This window comes from Barbus barbus (assembly GCF_936440315.1).
Source record: "Barbus barbus genome assembly, chromosome: 48".
NCBI classification, from domain to species: domain Eukaryota; kingdom Metazoa; phylum Chordata; class Actinopteri; order Cypriniformes; family Cyprinidae; genus Barbus; species Barbus barbus.
In genome coordinates, this window is record NC_136726.1 from 4,652,418 (window position 1) to 4,674,885 (window position 22,468).

Below are 22,468 nucleotides of genomic sequence, written 5' to 3' on the forward strand. Positions count from 1 at the left end.
CATCCAACCTTATGAGCCTGTATCAGATGAAGAAACAGATTTTGAGAGAATGTTTAGCGTCCGTGGTATGAACATGATCGCTGCGGGACACTGGTGGAGTGAACGAAGCTGATCGAAGCGTTTTTGGACTTTTCCACTTTTTCTGACACTTTAGAAAGTTAAAGTAGGACGTTGCAGTTTAGGGTCAGCGATATCTGTTTGCAAAAGATTTGAAATTCTTTCGGGTTTATTTTGATTAATTACCATTTTTTGTTTGTTTTAATAGCATCTGGCAACACGATCGATGATTCGGCTGTGCAGGTCCGGTTGGCCTATGGGCTGGTATACATTATGTTCAGGGCGTAAACATTAATGATCCCGACTGTAACGTCACAGTCAGTGTTATGTTGGGATTCGCCTCTTTTTCAGTGGTCTTTTGCACGCATGAGATTTACATAAGAAGGAAACAATGGTGTCTGAGGCTCACGGTATGTCATTTCCATGTACAGACCTCTTATTATTCAACTATGCCAGTTTTCCATTCTTGGGCACCTTTAAAATAGTCCTAATCCCAGTGTTACTCGTCGTAATTGCATTTTACTAGTAACAATTCAATTAGAGAGCTCTAATTCAATTCTTAGTACCAATTATAATTAGAGTGCTCTGTAATTCAATTATTATTAGTAAGACACAGAGCTCTACAACTGAATTTTTACTAGTTACATTTTAAATAAGAGAGCGCTCTAATTTAATTCTTTCTAGTAAAAATGCCATTACAGAGCTCTATAATTCAATTTTTACTAGTAAAAAAACACATTAAATATATGTTGAATTGCAGAGCTCGCTAATTCAATTGTTACAATTAAGAATTGAATTATATTCAACATATCTTTAATGCGGTTTCATATAGCTCAGCTGTATATGATCTGTTGTTCCTGTCTGTCGCTGTAATCAAGAGAAGTACCAAACGCAAAGAAGAAACGCAAGTTTTCTTTTGAATTCCTCAGAAAAAAAGCAAAAACCGGGGGCAAAAAAATCTGTCAAAGCACCCACGGTTAGAGAGAAAGTCGTGGGAGTGCTTTAAAAAACTTGAAAGCAGCGCTGCGACACTTGAATAATGAGCTGCTCTGGGAATAGTGTCGTTTTAATGGTGAAGACAAGAAATAAGTGAGAGTATGAGAGTGTCTATCAAACACAGGCAAAGATCCTATTTAAAATGTTTCCTTTAGCAGTGGTTGTGTGTTGAATTTAAACACATTTTTATAAAGTAAGTTTTATGAATGTTTAACCTAGTCCTCCAATATCCTCCTGACTCCCAGCTAGAGTTTTGTCTTCTGTCGAGGACATTATATTCTAGCAAATTTCTCCTTACATGCCACAGCTTTAAGTCTGGATGCACTGTAAAGAGTGCATTCTGGGCTTTTCAGGATTGAAAGTTTATGGCCACTTCCTCTCCTTGTGGATGGCTGACATTGATTTTTTGCAACAGCTGCTGGTTATCAAGTGAACACAGTAAAACCACACTAATGCTCTCACAAGATTGAACAATATCCACCTTTTGTTTCTACACCCCATGATGCATGCATTAATTATGGGAGTAATTTACAGTAGACTGTAAACAATCTGCAGATTCAATGCGACTGATGGGTACAATGAGCTGACAATGTTCTACTTAACCTTCAACCGTCGAACATTAAAAAGACATTTAAAAGAGTAAAAGCATTAACACATTTCTACAACAGACAATGAATAACCCCAAAAGCCTGATATTTCTGCAACAATATTACAGGAGTGTTAAATATCACTGTAGTAATGAATGTCTGAGTAACTGTATATTGCCTTCATCAAAAATGTTCATTAACTGGAACAATGAGTTATAATATTTCAAAGTAATTTCCATCATTTTGACAGCCAAAGATTCTTGTTACACCAAGTCACATTAAAATACCAAGCATTACATTATTCTGACGCCTGAAAATATGAAGGAAAATACACAGCTCATTCAGTCAAACTGAAAGATAAGGATTTGTTGCTCAACTTTATTATCTGAAATAATTTGTTTCCGTCTTTGTGAGTGGAACTTCCCCAAACCAGAAGTGTCTCTAATAATCAATAGGCTCGTTGAAGATACTGTTGATTTATTTTTGCGGCTGATTTAGGAAGTGTGTGATTTGCACCAATCAGAATTGCATTTTTTTCATCAGTAGACATTAATCAGACTAAAACCCATATCAAATGTTGGGATAGATTCACAGTCTTTATAATGGCAGGCATTATATAAGGGTCCTAGATAATGTTTTTTTTTGTCTCCTGACAGTCTTTTTTATATAGACTGATTTATCAGCATGGTGTAAAACAACGGTACAATCCATTGAACACATACTTTTCCATACATATTTATTAATAGTGAATATCTTGTCTTACTAGAAAATATGTCAAACTATGGAAGCAAATTATCTTGTAAATTCTGCTTCATGTTGACTTCAGAAGATTTTTTATGGACCTGAGTGGGCAGAATTTTTACTGATGGTATGAGTAATTTCACAGCATACATCCATAAATTAAAGCTATCACATTGTGCTCTTTGGCCAGCAAAGCATTACAGCAAAACCAATGGTTTTTGATGTCTAACGGTTTTTGAGGCGAGTGAAACAAACCTGAAACCCAGGATGTTCAGAGAGATATGACATGTCATGAAGGCAGATCATAAGCCTCTAAATGCAGTTTGTAAAACAACACCAGGGTTACAGTAACACTTCCTCAAAGTTTAAGTGTGTAATTGATTCCTTCTTAATAGACAGGGATGCAATTGCACAGCATTGACTATCAGGTTTGAGATGTTTTACTCACCCATTTGGGATTGAGAGAATATGCTGTGTACCTGGCTTTAATGACAATATAGGCTATTAATGTGCATTTTAAGGCAAACATGGTCACAATTCTGGATCGCTCATCAACAGATGGAAGAGCTTCCCTGCTCAGCTGAGAAATCTGCTGATGTGAATTCAATTTGGCACCACATACCTGTGTGAATCAGCCTTGTCAAGTACAGTAACAGACCAAGCCCAGAATAGATCTGTCTCAATCAACTAAACAAACATTCATTTCTCTTTCAAATGGATTTCTTTAATTGTATTATAGCAACAGTTAGTCCAATGCTGTCCTTTGCATTCATCAGAATGTATCCATTTGTGCTTTACTTCTAGTTAGCCATTCTAACTTTGAAACATAAACAACATAAGTATGTGAATGATAACACTCATAGATACACTAGATCAATGTTATCAATGTTTCAATTTTTATTGTTTCATACTGAAATGTGTTCAATTCACAACATAACAAATTGCAATTAATGACAAACTTATAAGTCAGTTTTCCCTATTTTGGGCCAACTACCATCATGACCGTTCAATGTTGTCGAAGTCTGTCAGGACAAGGCAGTTTACATGGCGGCCATCTTGGAAGTGCACTTAGACAGCTATTTTCAATCAGGCCAACCGACAGCAGCTGCATGATGTTGTCATCAAATATCAAAAACTATCATAAAGAGCAGGTTGTGATTTGGGTCAGTTGGCTCTTTGGATGGCAGAACTTATGTTGGGCATTGCAATTTCTCCCATTCATCATAAAATCAGTGGTCCGATTAGTAAACCCCTCCCCACAGCCAGTTTCATTGGTGAACTCAATCACCTGTCAAGAAACGTTCAGATTTCATATACTAAGTTCAGAATTTAGAAAATCATTGATGGATCAGTTTGAGACAGACAGTAATGCTATCGGGATCCATTGCCAATTCTTTACTAAGGTTAAGGTTAGGGTTTAGGTATTTGTTTTAGTGTCATGTAGGCAGTGAAAAATTAAATCTTTAGAATCGGCAACATGGCAGGGATTGTGTAAAAAGAAATGTGCATTAGTGCACAAGATGAAGCAGAACAAGGAAAATTAAGTATACCTAAAGTTAATTTTATATATAGCCGTGTGTGGGAAGCTGACTGAACGTCTTATGCGTAAGGCACACAAAATGGGAAACACTTCAGGAGTTTCTGGGAGACATTTGCATTCACGTTGCATTCCCGTCCTAAATTTGATTGTCACCTAGTGGCTGGCTGCAGTATAGGTCAAAAGCCCCGCCCTCTCTATGTAGACGAATGAGTCAAACTAAAATATCTAATTAAGCTTAAAATAATTTTTTCCCCAAGATGGTTTCCATAATTTGTGTTACTTCTTATCACACTGATGTATGTTCACGTTTGTTTTTGCTAGTTATTTGATGATTCTGTCGATTTGTGCTACCCTGTCAGATTTTTCTACCTCCCATTAAAACAGCAGGTAGTACAATTCGACCACGAAAAATGCTGCCTGTCAAATTATGGTTTATTAACATCTACACCTACCCTTACAGTAATGCAAATACACTAATTATGCGTTATGTGTTGTGGCTAGAAGGGATACAGATATGATTAACAATAAATAAACTGTTATGCCTATTAGATTGTTTTATTAACATCTACACCTACCCCAACCCTAAACCTACCCCTTACAGTAATGCAAATACAGTAATTATCATTGTTCACCATGAGAAAAATGACTTAATATTGATGTGCGCATGCGCAGTAAACCCGGGTTCGACAATCTGATGGGTAGGATTGCATTTTCACCGCCAACAGTACCCTTACTTGATAAGCGTGGTGTATACCGGAAAGTAGCCATCAACGTCATTCTTGTGCAAAGAAATAAGCGCAACATTATCTGTGTGTATGTGTGAAAATATAAAATTATAAATACACAGTTTTGTGTGTGTGTGTGTGTGTGTGTGTGCACACTCTGATGTAAACAAGCCCAACACGTATGAGCAACGGATGAAGGAAACGCTTTATTCCCCTCAACCAATCAACCTTATGCAGTGCATCTAGCTCCACCCTTTAGGTACCAGACGACTCTGCTAGGAACCCCAACGTAAGGGTCCCAAAAAAGTGGTACGGTATGGTGCGCTATTTTGGTACCATTCACAACTTCTGACAATGGAAATGGAAATAATTGTGTACAGCTCAGTAGTCAGAGTCTTTACTGTAGGGACTTCCCACCATAAACATGACACTGTGATTGGTTGCTTTACATGTCGGTCATGTGGCCCATTGGGCAGTCCTTGGCCCAAAAAAAATGGCCATTTGAAGATCTGGCTTTGTGAGACTACCTGACACAAACATTTGAAAGTAGCTCTATCACCCACTTGAGTACTAGAGTTGTAAATACAAGAGCCAAATGAACCGCAACATCTGTACTCAGTTCATTTTTCCGGCCTACAAATAGTAGCTAATGACTGTCTAATCAATACAACCTTTCAAAATGATTTTTAAATGACCAAAAATGTATTATAATCATCCACACACAGATATGCCTCTTTTTTCCTCACTTCATCTTATTGCCAAAACTGTGTTAGATCACTAGACCTCTGCCTCCCATATAAATCCTTTTTATTGTCTACGGGCACCACCCTCCCTCCCTCCCTCTCTTCCCCCTGTTTTGGTGTGTCATGCAGTATAGCATTTGTGTAGTGGCTGACTGCGTTTCTCTCTAGTGGGACTCTTTATGTGTCACTGTTATGCGTGCTGCAGTGACAATGGGAGCGAATGTGTGACTGTGCATGTAGGGGTGGGGAAAAGAGAGGGAGAAAGAGAGAAAGCAAGTAGCTAGAAAGAGATAGAGCGCGTACACGAGGCAGGAGGCGCTCCCTCTAATCCCGGCTGCGACGCCAATCAGCATTGCACCGGCTGCTACAATAGTCTTAATGGAGGCTCAGGCAGACTCTGGTGCTGCAGGTAAGAGCAAACATTTCTTCAGCCAGCATGCTGCGACGCATTTAAATGCGCACTCCCATTGAATTCAATAGACCGTTGTAAGAGGTGCCACCATGTCTTTTTTTTCTTGAATGCACAGACAAAGCAAGCAGTCAGAGGAAGCCGGTAGTGCTCAGCGGCTGGCAGCTTGCATTTATGCACATGGGAAAAGGCATAGGAACTTGGATACATTTAGGGTGGTGGCTTATTAATTATAGCAGAAATGTTAAACGATTACTAGAACTGCTATTCGAATAAATGACAAAGGCCATGAGCGAAAGGATTTTCGGATGCGAGCCTTTTTGAGAATTTGACATTGAGTTGCATCTTTTGCAGCGGTTGCTTTGGGACAATGGGAGTTGGGTACCACTGGGCGCTGCTAAAAATATAGTTCATCTCAACTTGTATGGTTTAGATGGAGAGCCTTTTGGAATAAGCAAATATATCCCAATCCATGCACCAATATTTGCATGACTGGCACGTACAAAAAGAGAACAAGCCAGCAGAATCTGCTGTGTGTGGGCTAATGAGAGGTGCGAGGTAGGGAGGGATGGCCCGCAGACTGCGGAGAGCGGCCACAGCTGGAAAAGTCTATATCATCAGATAATGGATTCTTGAGATGTGGGACAAAACACTACAGAAATTGGATGATTCGCCCAAGGTATTCGCCCAAGGTTGAACGCAATCTCCTGCTACTTCCGTCTTTTCACAAAATGTGTTTTTTTTAGGTCAATTTAATATTAATTTGATGTCTTTTTTTTAATTATTAAAATAAAAGTATGTGAAATCATTAAAGTTAGTCATGCTTTCTGAACTGTGTGTAAATTCTATAATTTCCTATTTTGCCTTTATGTTTTTGTGAGCCCATAGTCAACGTAGCCCCAACTGCGGCCTTGCCAAAACACACAAGGCACAGACCGCATATATATATATATATATATATATATATATATATATATATATATATATAAAATAAAATATGATCAAATAAAATAATTATATAATACTGTAAAATAATTTTGTTTGTAAAAATTTTTATTGTAAATTTGTAAAAAAAAAAAAAATAATTAAATTGCAGGACACCTTTTGCTGAATATCTCAAAAATATGCGCTCCAAAAATACATATCCAGTTGTCCACTTGTTTTCTTGTCCCATGTGTGTAATTGAACTGTCTTCAACGATATAAAATGCTTGTCTGCTTTGACTACTGCCGCAAGAAATCAATAGAGGGCTGAAAGCTCTTTTAACACTCGGGGAAACACAAGCATCTTCTGTTTCACTTCTTTGGCAACCGCTGGCAAACCCCATTAGAGAACGAGACATGGAAAGCAAGAGATTGGCTGTAGACGTAGAACTAAACTGGGGCTGGACTATTTTTATTTCGATTAATCTATCGACTAATTTATCGATTAATCGATTAATCTAAACGATTACTTTCCCACAAAAAAACAACAGTTTTACTTAATATTTTATTAAACCAAATGAAATCCAAATTTCTATGAAATCCTTTTTTAAAGCAAAAGTAAAGTGCAACAGAGTGCAAGAAGCAGGTGTCCATCTCAGTCCAAATCACTGAAGTTCAGTATTATAGTGTAAGAATGACAACATATCCACACGTTCTAGTCTAATAATAATAAAATTATAATCAAAAAACACTTTTTAAAGGAGTATTTACCAGAAATATTATTTACCAGAATTTATTTAGGTGAAAAATGTAAATGTGCAGTTAAAAAAAAAATAATAATAATAATAATAATATAAAATCAATTAATTGGAGATGCTTTTGGTTATTGAAATTGAATGGAATCATTCAAATGGAATCCAGAAAATAATGGAAAACAGAATTTGGTACAGATGAAACTGTAAAACTCAATTAATTAATCAATTTTCAACACGTAAGTAAGCCGTTTTCTGTCAATGTGCGAGACTTCCAGTTCATTAGCCGCTGTAGGGAAATATCAAGAAGAATAGGAAAGTGCAGTAAATGGTAAAATTGTTCTCAACTCTGGCCCTCGAGGTCAACTTTTCTGCAGAATTTAGTCTCTTTATTATTTATTTATTTTTATTTTTGTAGAGCCACTTAGAGATCGAGATTTCCAGAAGCTTCTGAAGTCCTCCAGCTCTGCCAGTCTCACCAGCGAGGCGTCCCACAATGCCTCAGGAGAGCATGTCGGTACCCCCGTCACATCATGGCAGCCAGGTGCTGATCATCGAGAAACGACGTGAGTGAAACGCTGACCTGTCAGCGCTGAGCACATGCAGGTCATATTTCATCCCAGTCAAAACTACTAATTTTGTGCAACAAAGATTTTTATTATTTTATTTTTTTCCCATTTTCACTGCAATTAATAAATTGTCCTTTACATTAAGAGCGATCTAGATGAATAATAAAAAAAAGAAGATTTTGGGGAGAAATATTAGGTAAACATGTTTACTTTATATTCACATAATTCAATTAAGCTTAATTAATCCCGGCAGACAAGACAGAGCAGGTTACTTCTGGCAGGAAACAAGGTCTCAGCTTTCAAATTGTCTAATTTTTTTAATAAATTCAAACAACAAATAAAGTTTTGTGGCTCTTTAATGTGTCATGACACATTATTGGCTCAGTTCAAGCGGCACACGTGAACTGAATGTCTTTTCATATTTATTTAAAGCATGAAATAAACATGAATGAACATCAGAAGGTATTTTATTTCAACCACGGAAAGATGTGAATACACAACATTTTTCAAGTTTAAGGCCACCGACAATCTACTCTCCTGTTTGATTTGTTTGTCGGACAAGATGGCGAATTCGGCGTTAGAATTGGTCAGATCACCTGTCAATCAAGCCCTTTGCGAAGTCTTAATTCTGACTTTTTTTCTTGCAATTGCGAGTTTATATTTTGAAATTCACTTCACAAATCCTTCACCTTAGTTACTGTTGCTATGTCCGAAAAGCCATAACGCTTTCATGCCACACATCATGTTCCCACACAGTGAAAAATATATCACGGAGCAAAGAGGAATCTGACAACACGCCATCAGACAAGACAGAGTAGGTTACTTCTAGTGTGAAACAAAGTCTTAGCTTTCAAATTTTGTCATTTTGTAAGAAATTCAAACAACAAATGCCGTTTTGTGGCTCTTTAATGTGTTGTGACAGATCGCTGTAGAACCTCAGTTCAAGCGGCACGTGAACCGATTATCGTTTAATATTTACTTAAAGCATGACATTGACATGAATGAACATCAGAAGGTATTTTATTTCAACCTCAGAAAGACCTCAATGTACACCATCAGACAAAATGGCAGATTCGGCGTTATGATTGGTCAGAACAGCTGTCAATCAAGCTCCCTGCGAAGGGTCAATTCTATTTTGCATCTAGCAATTCTGACTATATACCACGGAATTGCAACTTTATATCCTGTAATTCTGACTTTATAGCTAACATTTGCGAGTTTATATCCCGCAATTTTTTTTAGCAGAAAATCACTATTTCTTTTTTTTTATTCAGTGGTGGAAACAGGCTTCCATACTTAATAGCACACACCTAAGTACACAACATGTCTGAGCAAAGAAAAATGAAGTCAATTTAAGAATATCATTGAACTACTCTTAAAGGGATAGTTCACCCAAAAATGAAAATTCTGTCATGAATTACTCACCCTCATGTCATAACCCGTATGATCTTCGTTCATCTTCAAACACAAATTAAGATATTTTTGATGAATTCTGAGAGCTCTCTGACCCTCTCATAGACAGTAATGTAATTAACACGATCAAGGCTCAGAAACGTAGCAAGGACATTGGTAAAATAATCCATGTGACATCAAGGGTTCAACTATAATTTTACGAAGCTATTAGATTACTTTTTGTGCGCAAAGAAAAAAAAAAACGTCTTTATTCAACTATTCATCTCCTCCGCATCTCCCTACCGCCATTTTAGAGAGTATCACATATGTAAACAACGTATGCTGTCCTGTGTCAGCTGCACCATCATCACCATTTAACAGGTCATCTGGTCATAGTAATGTAGTTACATTCTGCTATCTTCTGCCTGATCTCAGAGCCTCTCAGCAGTGTGTCCTCTCTGGAGGTACACTTTGACCTCCTGGACCTGACGGAGCTCACAGACATGTCTGACCAGGAGCTGGGGGAGGTGTTTGCTGATTCAGATGAGGAGAATCATACAGACTCCCCAGCAAGTGAGTCATCTCTCAGACTTATACAGTGTTTACCATACCAGAAGCTTTAAAGTGAAATCAATCCAGTCCTCAAACATATTCTTCAGAATCTCATTTCAAAATTAAATTGGGAGAAATAGAGTGCTGCAGGGATGATGACATATTCAACACAGAAGTTAACACCCCCCGGTTCCCTCGACAAGAAACCAAGAGAAAATAAGCCCTGTGGCCAGGTTAGGCTATAAACAAACTACAGCATGGCTGCATTACCTAAATGCCATGCATAATTTCCGACAACTTTCAGTCTTTATTTAATATCTTCAAGATAATAGTTCAGAAAAGGCAGTAAAAACACACTAGTGAGTAAATGAGGTTTCCTGTTTGATGTGATAATGTTTTAATGTCCCTGACAACCTCTGGAGTCCCATTAGCAACATGTTAATAACCACTTTATTCAAGAAAAGTAAAAGCTTTAAAATATTATGGGGTATTACTATTATATGTTATGTATTATAAAATGTGAAAATATCTTGCTCGTGTTAACCGTATACAATACCGTATTTCAGGCATTTAGCCATAAAACCCATTCAAACCGGATGTGCAAATATGCTAACTAATGTCTGTGTTTTAGGTCTCGTTCCTGCAGCACTCTATTGTCTATGACTGAATGTTCACTGTGAAGCAAGACAAATAAAATAGATGGATAACATTTTGAGTTGTAGAGTATGTTGGATACTTGGCTGCTGGCACAGTTCAGTGATTCCATGGAAATCTACAGTGAGCACATTATTATTTGATTAAGTTCTGAGCCGAAGAGCACAAATGTGTACATATTAAATATTTAAACTATGAGGCAATGTCAGCGGCATTCAGAGCAATCCAGATTAACATTACCTCGAACCTGCTGCTTAAATGTTATGCTCCCTGGTCTCTAAGTTATGTGAATAACATTTGTCTAGATCCCAAATTTGTCAGTGCTTAAAATGAAGACTGAGAGGCATTTTACTTTTGCTTGCTAGTAGGCATTCCTACTTAACTGCTGTATCCTTATATATTATTACTCACCTCACTGTATAGTTATGCATGAAACTAAACTTTAACTAAACACCTACAATGTCTATCGCTCATGTGGCCTCAGATTGCTGAGTCTCATTGAAAATGAATGACATCCGGATGTTTTTTTTTTTTACTGCAAATCCCTGTCAGTGTGAACATCCCTAAAGACAGCATGTTGAGGAGTCAAACAGACATGACTCATGAGCTCTGTTCCAAAATCTAGTGAGCTGCTTTGCTGTCTACTGCCTATATCGGTTGCAACTCTCTAAAGCAGCATCTGTCATGGAATCTGAAGTGACTGGTTTAAATAGCTCATAATTGGCAGCAGCTCAGGGACTGAAATCTCAAATCCAGGGGTGGACCTAGGGGTTAACCAGGGGAAGCCGTGGCCACCATAAACTGAAGTATAGCCACCCCTTTGACCACTCTGTTCAAACCCCCCTGGTTCCTTGGGATCAATATCCTACAGAGTTCAGCTCCAACTTGCCACAAACATACATGGCTGATAGTTTCTACTAGTGATCCTGAAAAGGATCTGATTAGCTGGTTCAGGTTTGTGTAATCGGGGTTGGAAATAAACTCTGCAGGATGGTGTCCATACAGGAACACGCTGGGCACCCCTGCCTAAAACCACCCTTTAATGATGCTACCTACTAATGTAGGGGAAAGCCAACCCTGCTCCCGGTGGGCTACCCTCCTGAAGACTTCATTTCCAACCCTGCTCTAATACACCTGCCTGAAATTTAAGTAATCCCAAATACCTTCATTAGCTGGTTTAGGTGTGTTTGCTTAGAGGTGGAGCTAAACTCTGCAGGACGGTAGCCTTCCAGAAGCATTTTTTGCTACCCCATACCAGGGATGTCGAACGCTGCTCCTGGAGAGCTACCGTCCTGCAGACTTCAGTTCCAACCCTGTTTCAACACATCTGCCTGTAATTATCAAGCAACACTGACCACCTTTATTAGCTAGTTCAGGTGTGTTTGATTGGGCTTGGAGCTGAAATTTGCAGGACGGAAGCCCTATAGGAGCAGGGTTCGAGACCTCTGTCCTATACTAAACCTTTTTATATGGAAGTAAAAGATACTTTTGTCAAGAGTTGCATTAAAATGCTTTTGTGAATGTGAAAAGTACTTTAGAATTGAGCCAAAAGAAAGGTGGGTTAGAAGGCAACTTCTACCTGTTGAAACAGCATTTATGAGTGGACCCACGGTACCTTAAAATGCCATCTTGGTAGGCAACTGACTAGGTTTTGGAACAGAACTATGGCCAGTGGTTATAAAGGTGTTTTTCATTAGTTGGTTTTGTAAGTTCACCCCACAGATCGCCAGCAGCCACCATTACCTAGATTTCCACACAGCGGTTACGTCCGCTCGCCCTCCTGGACCCGCGGTGGAAAAGGGGAACAGCAGCCGAGAGATCGAAAACACCACAGTGACTCCGAAAACACAGAGCCAATGTTGAAGATAGAGCGCTCTCAATCCCAGCAGCCTTGAGCCAGGGACAGCTACAGGGGCTTAGGAAGAAAACAAAGCCCTTGTGTGGAAAGTGGAGGTTCCTTCTCAAGCAAGAAAATTAGGAACTCTTGGGATCAAAGGACATGGGGATCCCGCTTAAAGATAATGCAATCCCTTCGTCCATTATGGACAAGAAGAGAGCTCCAAAAAGCTGGGGTAAGTGTAGACTCTTCCTCAATATGGAACAGACTTCATCCAACTAGGATTTTGGGATGCCTCTTTGGGACCGAGTTACTTTCAGTCTTCTCCATGTGACTACTGCATATGGAGAACTTGAAGCATGATGTAGCATTATGGAAAACACTGGCTCAAGCAAAGTTAATCTAAGGAGCAACTGAGGAATTCCACAGTGATTCAAATCTTCAAGGAACTGTTTAAAGAACAGTGCAAAGTATCGAAGCAGCAACTGTGATGAGACATTTCCAGAGAACCTACAGCATAGTTCAAGACATGGAAATGCAGAGAAGTTACAAGAATTCCCAACGAAAGTGTCCTTCGAGGAGATTTTGCATGAAAATAGGGAGACCCAGAAACAAAGTGAAAAATTGTGTAAAAAAAATAAATAAATTCATGCCTAAGGCCTGAAACATACCCTACGCAAGTACATGAACACAGACACTTTGAGCAATACAAGATTGATTTCATATATCTTTGCGTTTCAGAACTTGTGAGAACGGAATTCATACTGCAGCATATTGCACTGGGTTCTCATTTTTACCATTACCATTTTTCTCATTATTAGCATAAACCCATGGAGTCGAATCTCGATATGGAAGGCCACCTTCCTGTGGACTTTAGCTCCAACCTGCCCTAACATATTGGATAGGATTGGATAACCCTGCATAAGCAGTCTTCCCTGGTCAGTTTTATCCTTTAAGGCAGTTTCCCCCAACCCTGCTCCTGGAGGCACACCAACAGTACACATTTTTAAACACTTGCTAAATCAAATAAACTTGATTAAACTCATCAGCTCATTAGAACTGCAAGACCTGAACGGATAGGTCAGATAAGGTATACATCCAAAAAGTGATGGTGTTGGTACTGTTGGCGTGCCTCCATACACGGTGTGTTAGGAAATACTGCTGTCATGTTGGAACATCAGTTTAAAGAGTATACTGCTGAATGTGTTATTTTAATTTTGACCAACTTTTTGATTGTAATTATCGCCCCCTTGAGTACTGAGGTTTGTTACAGCCACAGTAACACAAGAACGCACATTGCATATGTACAGCAGGACTGGTGTAGAATATTTTTCTGGCCTAATGTAATGAGTACAGCATTTGAAGTTGCACTTTACACTTTCCAAATGCAAATCCCTAAAAGTAAAATTCTGTTGGACAAATTTTTGGACTCCTATCAAAGTTGTACTGGATTTGTCACCAGGGTTATTACAGGGTTCAATGATGTCAAGCATGATCTATACACAGGGTCACATTGGAGAAGAAATTTACAAACTACCAGAATCATTAACAAGTCTGCCAAATCAAGGAGGACAGAAATCTAACAGGAATAAATGTGAAATGACAAAGATCAGATTGTTTTTCCTCTTTTCTTTCTCCAATCCATTTTACTGTATTTATTACTGTAGAATGCAGGTCTTGTGACACAGCACCCTCTCAATTAGCTCTAAATGGAGACAGCATGGTACAATTTAATTTAATAGATTATATGGACAGCACTGGTCATGCAGACACCAAAGCATGATACACGTGATGCAACTCAAGAGGTTCGCTCTGTTCTGTTCCCTGATGAACAGAACGCTTGGAAGAGGAAGTATGATAAATCATCTAGCTATGCCCTACTTCTGCTGATGTCAGTGTAGACTGTATGATGCCTAGATATACAATATATCAAAATTGTAAGTGCTAGAAGAGGTTTTTGCCCTTTCTACAGATTAGAAACTGTAAATATAACCATGGAGAAGTGGTGAATTCATGAATATGTATACTAGGATGCACCGAGTTACAAGCTGCAAAAATGACCCAATTAATTCTAAGGGTCAGATAAGGTGGAAATTGGACATTAAAGAATAAATTATGACACTTTTTTGTGCAAGAAACCTTGATTTAAATTACAAGTAGACCTTGAGAAAAACAATGTATGAAACAACTCCTTTAATTTAATTAAATAATCACAATTTCACTTTCCAAATATTTTTTTCTTAGAACACAAATGAAAGTTGCACACATATACATTTCTTTCTATTAAGAGAAAGAGAGGATAAAAGGGATAGAATTGAGTTTATGATAGGCTGGCAGAAATTGAAAGATAAAAGAGCGAATGAGATATTTCTAAGTTGTTGATCTGGCATAAAGAGTTCAAGGTGTTGGGTGTTAAATGTTTATCAGGCATAGTTTATGTCGACATAACACCCAGATTAAGGCATTTCAAATTCAGTAAAATTTCCCTGCTTTGTATCAACAAGGGAAGTGAAATGCAAATACCAACAAAATTCACAATCTTCCTCTTTTAAGCCAAGAAGCCTCTGCTTTCCCACCGAGTTTCCACAGTAAGGCAAGTGTGAGAGGCAGGTGGAAATTATTTCGAAGGCTGTCTTTATTTTAAGCAGCCTGTTTTTCCTGTGAAGCTGGAGGTTCTTCCTGGGTGTCTCCTCTCTCTCGGTTCCAGTCCTTCAACCCTTCAGGAAGACTTGTATCTTCCTCAAAGCTTCCAGTGCCCTCCACAAACTCCTCATATGTGGACTTCTCCTCAAATGGCCTGGGCCCCAGCAACTCTATCATATCAGCTTTGTCTAGAACTTCTTTTTCCAGCAAGCGCTTACCAACCTATTCACAAAAACAAATGGATATTTGCATCAATTATACTACCTGCCAGAGATGGTGAATTTGCAGTTTTTCATGATTGAAATATTTAACACTGGGTCATTCTAAATCCTGAAAAAAAAAACAAATCCTGGGTCACTTTTATTTTTTACCCAGCTCATAATTTTCCCATGGTTTACAATTCATCCTATGTATTGATACGCTGATGTTTCACACTGTACATTCAAGTTTTTTCCTGAACGGACTAAGAATTAAACTCTCGCGTTTTCCATCACCATTTGACAAATTTCCCCTCAAGCCCCTGAATAGACCGTTTACAAAGCATGTGAATATGAGGAACGCAACTGGATGTTTGTTGCTAAGCATTTAGTTTCACACAGTACAAGTTTGCCACTGCAATGCAGGGTTTTGAAATCTTAACTTCACTCAAATCAGATATATAAATCTCAAAGTATGAACTAAAAACTTTGATTTAAAGTAAAGCTGAGTGACCTCAACAAAACTGTTGAAGATTATACCACTACTTTGCCTTATTTAAAGAAATATGTGACCAAGGACCGAACCCTGAGGCACTCTGCAGGCCACTAGTTCTGGCATCTCTGGCATGACTTTGAGGGCTGTTGTAATGGCAGCTAGATTCCACTCTATTTAAAGCTATATATCCAAGCAAAGCATGAGGCACCACTGTTTTCCAGGATAAAGTAATATCAAGCTGTTGGTTGTTCTCACCATTTCCACCTGCTCGTGTTTCTCAGTGACGAGTTCCAGTGTTCTCTTGAAGGCCCGGTCGACCAGATCTCTGACCTCCTGATCAATGAGTTCAGCCGTAGCCTCGCTGTAAGGCTTCTCCAGAACCATCTCACCCTGCCGGGGCAGGTCAAATGACACCTGCCCCACTTTCTCACTCATGCCAAACTGAACAATCTACAAAAGAAAAGTAGGGGAAGAAAACTCTCAAAGATTTGGCTTGTAATCATAAAGTTATAGGTTGAAAGCCTCAAGAAGCAATCAATGGGCTATCACCACTATGTTGATTAATCACTGCATTAACTGCCAGTCGAAAAATCACTTTAACAGATTGTTAGCAGATTAACAAACTAATTATTAGTTTCAGCTCTACTCCAAAATGGATTGTTGCTGTAAGTATTGTACATTTGGATAAAAGCTTCTGCTAAATGAAAATGTGTGTAATGTTACCATGTCGTTATAGCAAATGCTGTAGCACACTGAACCACTAAATGTATGAAACAAAGCAAGCACAATCTCTCTACCTGAGCATATGCTGACTGTGTGACCTTCTTAAGGTCGTCGTGAGCCCCAGTTGTGATCCTGCTAAAGAACACCTGCTCGGCCACGCGCCCACCAAGCATCATACACATCCTGTCAAATAGCTGCTCCCGTGTATATAAATACTGCTCTTTTGGAAGGTACTGTGCATAGCCCAGACCTTTCCCTCTTGGAATTATGGAAACCTGGAACATAAAAAAAGGTAATGAGTGAATGAATCCAATACATTTTAATAAAAAAATTCAAAAGACGAATGACTACAGCTGCAATGCTAATCCTGGTGGTGTAACACAATGCTCATAGATTATACAAAGTCAGTTTTGCCCCTTGTTCATTGGTAACTTTTTTTTAAAAGCAAAGACAATGACAAAGAACTTTTTCTTGAAGCTAAAATATGTGTTATTTATTTCACTTGGTTACTAAGTTATGTAAAAGGGATTTAAAACATCTTTCGGGAAATAATATCACCTTGAGCAATGGATCAGCATGTTGGAGAAACCAGCCCACTACAGCATGCCCTGCTTCATGAAAGGCTACAGTCTTTTTCTCAGTGGGTTGTAAAACTTGAGTCTTCTTCTCCAGACCTGTAACATGAGAGCACAAAATATGGAATGACTAAGAAATGTATTTATTTTTAATTTAGTATAGTTAAAGCTGCATAAGCCAACTCAAGCAATCATACACAAAAAGCTTCAGCACCACTAAAAAGGAATGAATTAAGAAAGTCTATATTCCTACTTTGTGTTATCTAATGGAAGAAAGCATGTAGATAAGAAAAAGAATGTGACCCAGGACTGAACCCTGAGGTACACCACAGGTCACTGCTGACGTCACTAATAAGACTTGCAGATCTTAACATGTACATCATTGTTAGTAGGATATGCTGCAATTCAAAGCTCTCCCGTTTACCTCCGATGACTCTGTCGATGGCCTGCTCAAAGTGCTTAATATTGATGAATGCATTTAGATGTCTAGCAGCAATGAGAGCTGCTTCATTACAGACATTTGCAATATCAGCACCTGGAGGAGAGAAAAATTAGGGTCTTAATATAGCAACAACAGCAATATTATGCCTGCGCTTATGATTACTTAATTATCATATCAACTACATCAGCCTACGCTCACAAATGAATTACAAATATATAATTATCATACAACGTATAATTTTTCTGCTATGGCTTGCACATTTATTCTGTTCAATAGGAAAAGAAGTGTCTAACTAAATCAATGCTAACTCACCAGTGAACCCAGGTGTAGCAGCTGCCATCTTCCTTGCAATGGCATCACGGTCCAGATTTGGGTCCATTTTGAGTGGCCGGAGATGCACTTTGAATATGGATGCTCGACCCTTAATATCAGGAGGTCCTGAAGGATTGACAGAGTACAAACATTAATAGATAGTAGAAAACATTTGTCCTAAGCCCCATACACATGAATATTATTGGTGGTCAGCTCAGTTTGAAAGACAAAGAACACTTGCTGCAATTAATTTTCATAATATATTTACTGAATAAGAAAAAAAAACGACAACAATTAAAATCAAATATGAAAAATGTAACTTGAACTAAAATATTTTAAACTTAAATAAACAGACTTATTTAGATGGCAACATCTTTATTCTAATACAGTATTTTTTTTTTTAGCAAATAAAGAAATAGTAAAAAAATAAAATAAAAACGACAGTGCACTCTGGAATATAATCTCTTTATAAAGATCATGTGAAATTAAATATTTATTAGATATTCAAAGACTGTTTTCTTGATATAAATGTGTATTTGCTGAAAACTGACAGTATATAATAAAATGTTTACCTTTCTAGTACTAATAATAATAATAATAGAAATTCAAAGACTACCATAATACTATTTCTTATACTTCTTAGTTTGACAATTTATTAGACAGGCCTGTTAAAGGCAGTAAACTATTAAAGACTGAGAATGGGAGCTTCTGTTTGTCTGCATTCAGGTGCTGATATTCTCAGTGCGTGCCAAAACAAAGGTTGTAGTGCCAAAGGCGTAGGCATGCTTTTGACATTGGTGGGGACGAATAGAGCACTTCGAGTAGATTAACTGTTTAACTGTTTTGGACTGCTGTGAACTGGGTGCAATACCTGTGAGCATGTTCTAAGCGTGGCTGCACTCCGGTCTGCAACCTATTCTTACTCCGTCCATGTATGTGCTTCCTTGAAAGCGCACAGTTTTCTAACATATTTACTTTTAACATCTAAGGTAATATCAATGGTATGACATATTTCAGATGCATCCAAAAATACAAAAGCATATATTTAATTGTTTGATCAAAATTATTGTTAGGGACAATTTGGTAGTCACTGGATATTGGTAGGGACGTGTCCCTAATTCTACGCCCCTGCGTAGTGCTGTCAAAATAAAAGGCACACTTCTGATACCTACTGGTTAAACAGAAAAATTTACCAAGCATCGAATGATGTAATACAGAGGTCGCCAACTGGCGGACTCCAGTCTGTATCCAGGCATTTGACATAATGAAATAAATAAATGCTATTCAAATTTATAACAAGCACATCAAGGTCAGCTCAGTAGATGTTTGGGTGCAATTGTGCGTGCAGTGAAGAGAGCAGCATGCAGACCGATTAAACATGGATTTGAACCAAAACAGCGTATCCGTGTGGTGCGGCTGACACAGAACAGCGTACGCAGTTTGCGTCCAGCGGATACTCTCCAAAATGGTGCTAGGGTGACACGGAGGATACGAATTGTTGAATAAAGTCGTTAGTTTTGTTTTCTTTGCATACAAAAAGTATTCCCGTAGCTTCATAACGTTACGGTTGAACCACTGATGGCAGATAGACTATTTTGACGATGTCTTTCAAACTTTTCTGGGCCTTGACAGTGTTAATTGTTTTGAAGTCAATGGGACAGTCACAAGCCTCCCGTTTTTCATCCAAAATATCTTAAATTGTGTTCTGAAGATGAAAAAAGCTTTTACGGGTTTGGAACGACATGGGGGTAAGTGATTAATGACAAAATTTTCATTTTGGGGTTGAGTAACCCTTTAAAAAGTCTTAAATGGTAGAAGAAAGTCTTAATTATGATTTCAGGAGGTCTTAAATTTGGGGACGGAAAGACAGGAATTGTGACTGAACTTCAAAAGGCTGTGATTTCATTGAATGAATATGCAGCGCTGCTTTGTGAACTGCCATCATCTGGGAAATAATGAAAGCGCCACCTACTGGAAGAGAATGAATTTGCATTTTCAATCAGCCTGTCTGCTGTTCTTGTCAAAAAAGACTAATGTGAAAATCAACCCATGTTTTTAAGCAGCAAACACACAGAGTTGTAAATGTGAACGGGTGGATTTACAAGAAGATAATGTATTATAAAAATTTACAGTACAAATTACGACAGTAAAATATATATATGTTATTTATTTAATAAAATAATTGATACTTTTGACTTAATTTTCTTTATAAAAAAATGGTTTAAAAGCTGAAATGTGAAGTTTATCATTTTATAAAACTTTGTTTTTGTGAAAACCTGTATCTGAACCTTTACATTTCGTCATTTAGCAGATGAAATTAAAGCTTAAATATCCTGCAGATACTCTGCTGGTGAGGAGGGTTCATTACTGGACCTCAAGCAGTTTTAGTTGAAGACCCCTGTGGCACTGAATTGAAGGGCAAAGTTCTTACCCAAGTAAATCTGTCTGTCAAACCTCCCTGGTCGCATCAATGCAGGGTCAAGGACATCCGGCCTGTTCGTTCCAGCCAGAACTACAACATTTGTACTTGTATTGAAACCTGTAAAAACAAAAATATTTATAATGTTGATTTGGCATCTTCAAAGGATTTTTCAGATTGAATCTCAACATCATGCACACAAATTAAACCACGAGTTTTCCATAAGCTCCATGACTTTCAATACAACTTATTTCCACTATTTTAATCTCTCCTATGACCTCTTAATCAAACCTCGGACTGCTTACCGTCCATTTCCACCAACAGCTGATTAAGTGTGTTTTCCTGTTCACTCTGCCCACCGAAATTCCCTCCGCCCCTTTTCCTCCCCACAGCATCGATCTCATCAATGAAGAGGATGCACGGGGCGTTCTTCCTCGCCATAGCAAACATGTCTCTCACCTAAAAGTAAATTCAGGTCACAAATACTTCATTGTAATGGAGTTTACAGTCATTGGAAATCAACAGTTCACTGCTCAAACTTACTCTGGCTGGACCAACTCCAACAAACATCTCCAGAAACTCTGAACCGTTGACTGTAATGAAGGGAACGTTTGCCTCTCCGGCAGTAGCTTTAGCGAGCAGAGTTTTACCTGTTCCTGGAGGACCTGACAGCACAGCACCCTGAAGAAACACAGAACATTAATTAATAATAACGTTCTGCCAATAATCTTCACTTGTTTTCCTTCTGGAAGGTCGTACCTTAGGGATCTTAGCACCCAAATCCTGGTATTGTTGTGGGTTCTTTAGGAAATTGACAAACTCCATGATCTCCACCTTGGCTTCTTCACATCCAGCCACATCCTTGAACTTGATGTCTATATTGTCCTTCATCATCTTGGCGGTTGATTCGCTCATGCTGAAGGGCCCGCCCCTTCCTCCGCCCATCCCTCCTCCCATTGGCCCACGTCGCAGAGTGAAAAGCAAGAAGCCAATTAAAAGCAGGGTGGGAATGAAATTCATCAGAAAAGACCTAAAGAAAGAGGAAGATATAGTAGAATAAATATATTTATATGAGTTAGGTTTAATATTATTAATTTAATAATTATTTAGTAGTGGTGTATGGCTCTAGACACATCAATGCTTCTGCCAGGGTTTGTTTTCACCCAACTGAACATGTGTGGAAGTGTGAACACCAGTTATTTTTCATAAAATTATAAATCCAACGGCCAACTTTTTTGTTGGCGTTAGTCTGTGCAGTGTGAATCGGCCTTTAAAAACATGATTTGAACAAACATATTGAAAAATATTATTAAACACAAATTACTGGAATTTTTCAAAAACATGATTTTAGTAAACATGTTGTTTATTGAAAAAACTATTTAAATAAACATGTTTTTACTATTATTTTTATTATTATAACTTATATATATAATTTTGATGGATTGACATTTCTATAGTCAACATATATTGCGTTGATTACAGAAAATGCAATTAACCAGACAATAAAGATTTAAATAAAATATAATTAACAGTTAAGAACAATTAAAAATGATTACATTTAATACATTAATAAACTTATATTCTACACCGTAATGATTAAAGGTTTGGAATCATTATGATTTTTTTAAAAATATTTTTAATTGAGAAAAGACTTTACAAAAAAAGTCTATTTCAAATAAATGCTGTTCTTTTGAACTTTCTATTCATCAGAGGCTGCTGAAAAAACAGTTTTTAACATTGAGTATAAGCAGCAAATCAGCAGATTGTTATGATTTCTGAAGCATCACGTGACACTGAAGACTGGAGTAATGATGCGGAAAATTCAGCTTTGATCACAGGAATACATTACATTTAAAAGAAATTACAATAGATAACAGTTACTGTATTAACATTTCACAGTGTTACTGTTTTTATTGTATTTTTCATCAAATAAATGCAGACTTGGTGAGCAGAAGAGACATTTTTACAAAATCTTACCCAAAACGTCTGAACAGTAGTTTTATGTATGTATGTAAAATGAAAATAATATATAAAACCATAAAAATTTTTTTAAAAAGTCATCCCAGACTCACCCGTCACTCTCGGAGGTGTAGACCACCGCTGCTCTATGGGACGGCTCCAGACCCAGCTCATAATGAGCAGCTTCCAGATTCCTCTCAAACGCGTCCACACTGCCGATGTTAA

General features: G+C 37.9%; 1 protein-coding gene and 1 pseudogene across 2 annotated transcripts in view; one reads left to right on the forward strand and one right to left on the reverse strand.

Moving 5' to 3' along the window:
• Window positions 1-5,767: 5,767 nt before the first annotated feature.
• On the forward strand, window positions 5,768-12,535 carry LOC306866779 (dysbindin domain-containing protein 1-like; annotated as a pseudogene). The gene is made up of 4 exons: window positions 5,768-5,798; window positions 7,892-8,039; window positions 9,870-10,007; window positions 12,363-12,535. The product of its transcript is annotated as a dysbindin domain-containing protein 1-like (transcript).
• Window positions 12,536-14,214: 1,679 nt separating this feature from the next.
• LOC306866627 (mitochondrial inner membrane m-AAA protease component AFG3L1-like) overlaps window positions 14,215-22,468 on the reverse strand; it is a 10,412-nt gene continuing 2,158 nt past the window's right edge. Inside the window, exons 6-16 of the mRNA XM_079411892.1 lie at window positions 22,357-22,468; window positions 21,044-21,314; window positions 20,828-20,965; window positions 20,590-20,743; window positions 20,297-20,404; window positions 17,866-17,991; window positions 17,536-17,646; window positions 17,095-17,210; window positions 16,611-16,811; window positions 16,069-16,263; window positions 14,215-15,342 (exon numbers count right to left, since the gene is read on the reverse strand). The exon at window positions 22,357-22,468 is cut by the window's right edge and continues 13 nt beyond it. Of these exons, the coding sequence (XP_079268018.1) occupies window positions 15,118-15,342; window positions 16,069-16,263; window positions 16,611-16,811; window positions 17,095-17,210; window positions 17,536-17,646; window positions 17,866-17,991; window positions 20,297-20,404; window positions 20,590-20,743; window positions 20,828-20,965; window positions 21,044-21,314; window positions 22,357-22,468 (1,757 nt within the window). The 3' untranslated portion in view covers window positions 14,215-15,117. The remainder of the gene's footprint in view (window positions 15,343-16,068; window positions 16,264-16,610; window positions 16,812-17,094; window positions 17,211-17,535; window positions 17,647-17,865; window positions 17,992-20,296; window positions 20,405-20,589; window positions 20,744-20,827; window positions 20,966-21,043; window positions 21,315-22,356) is intronic.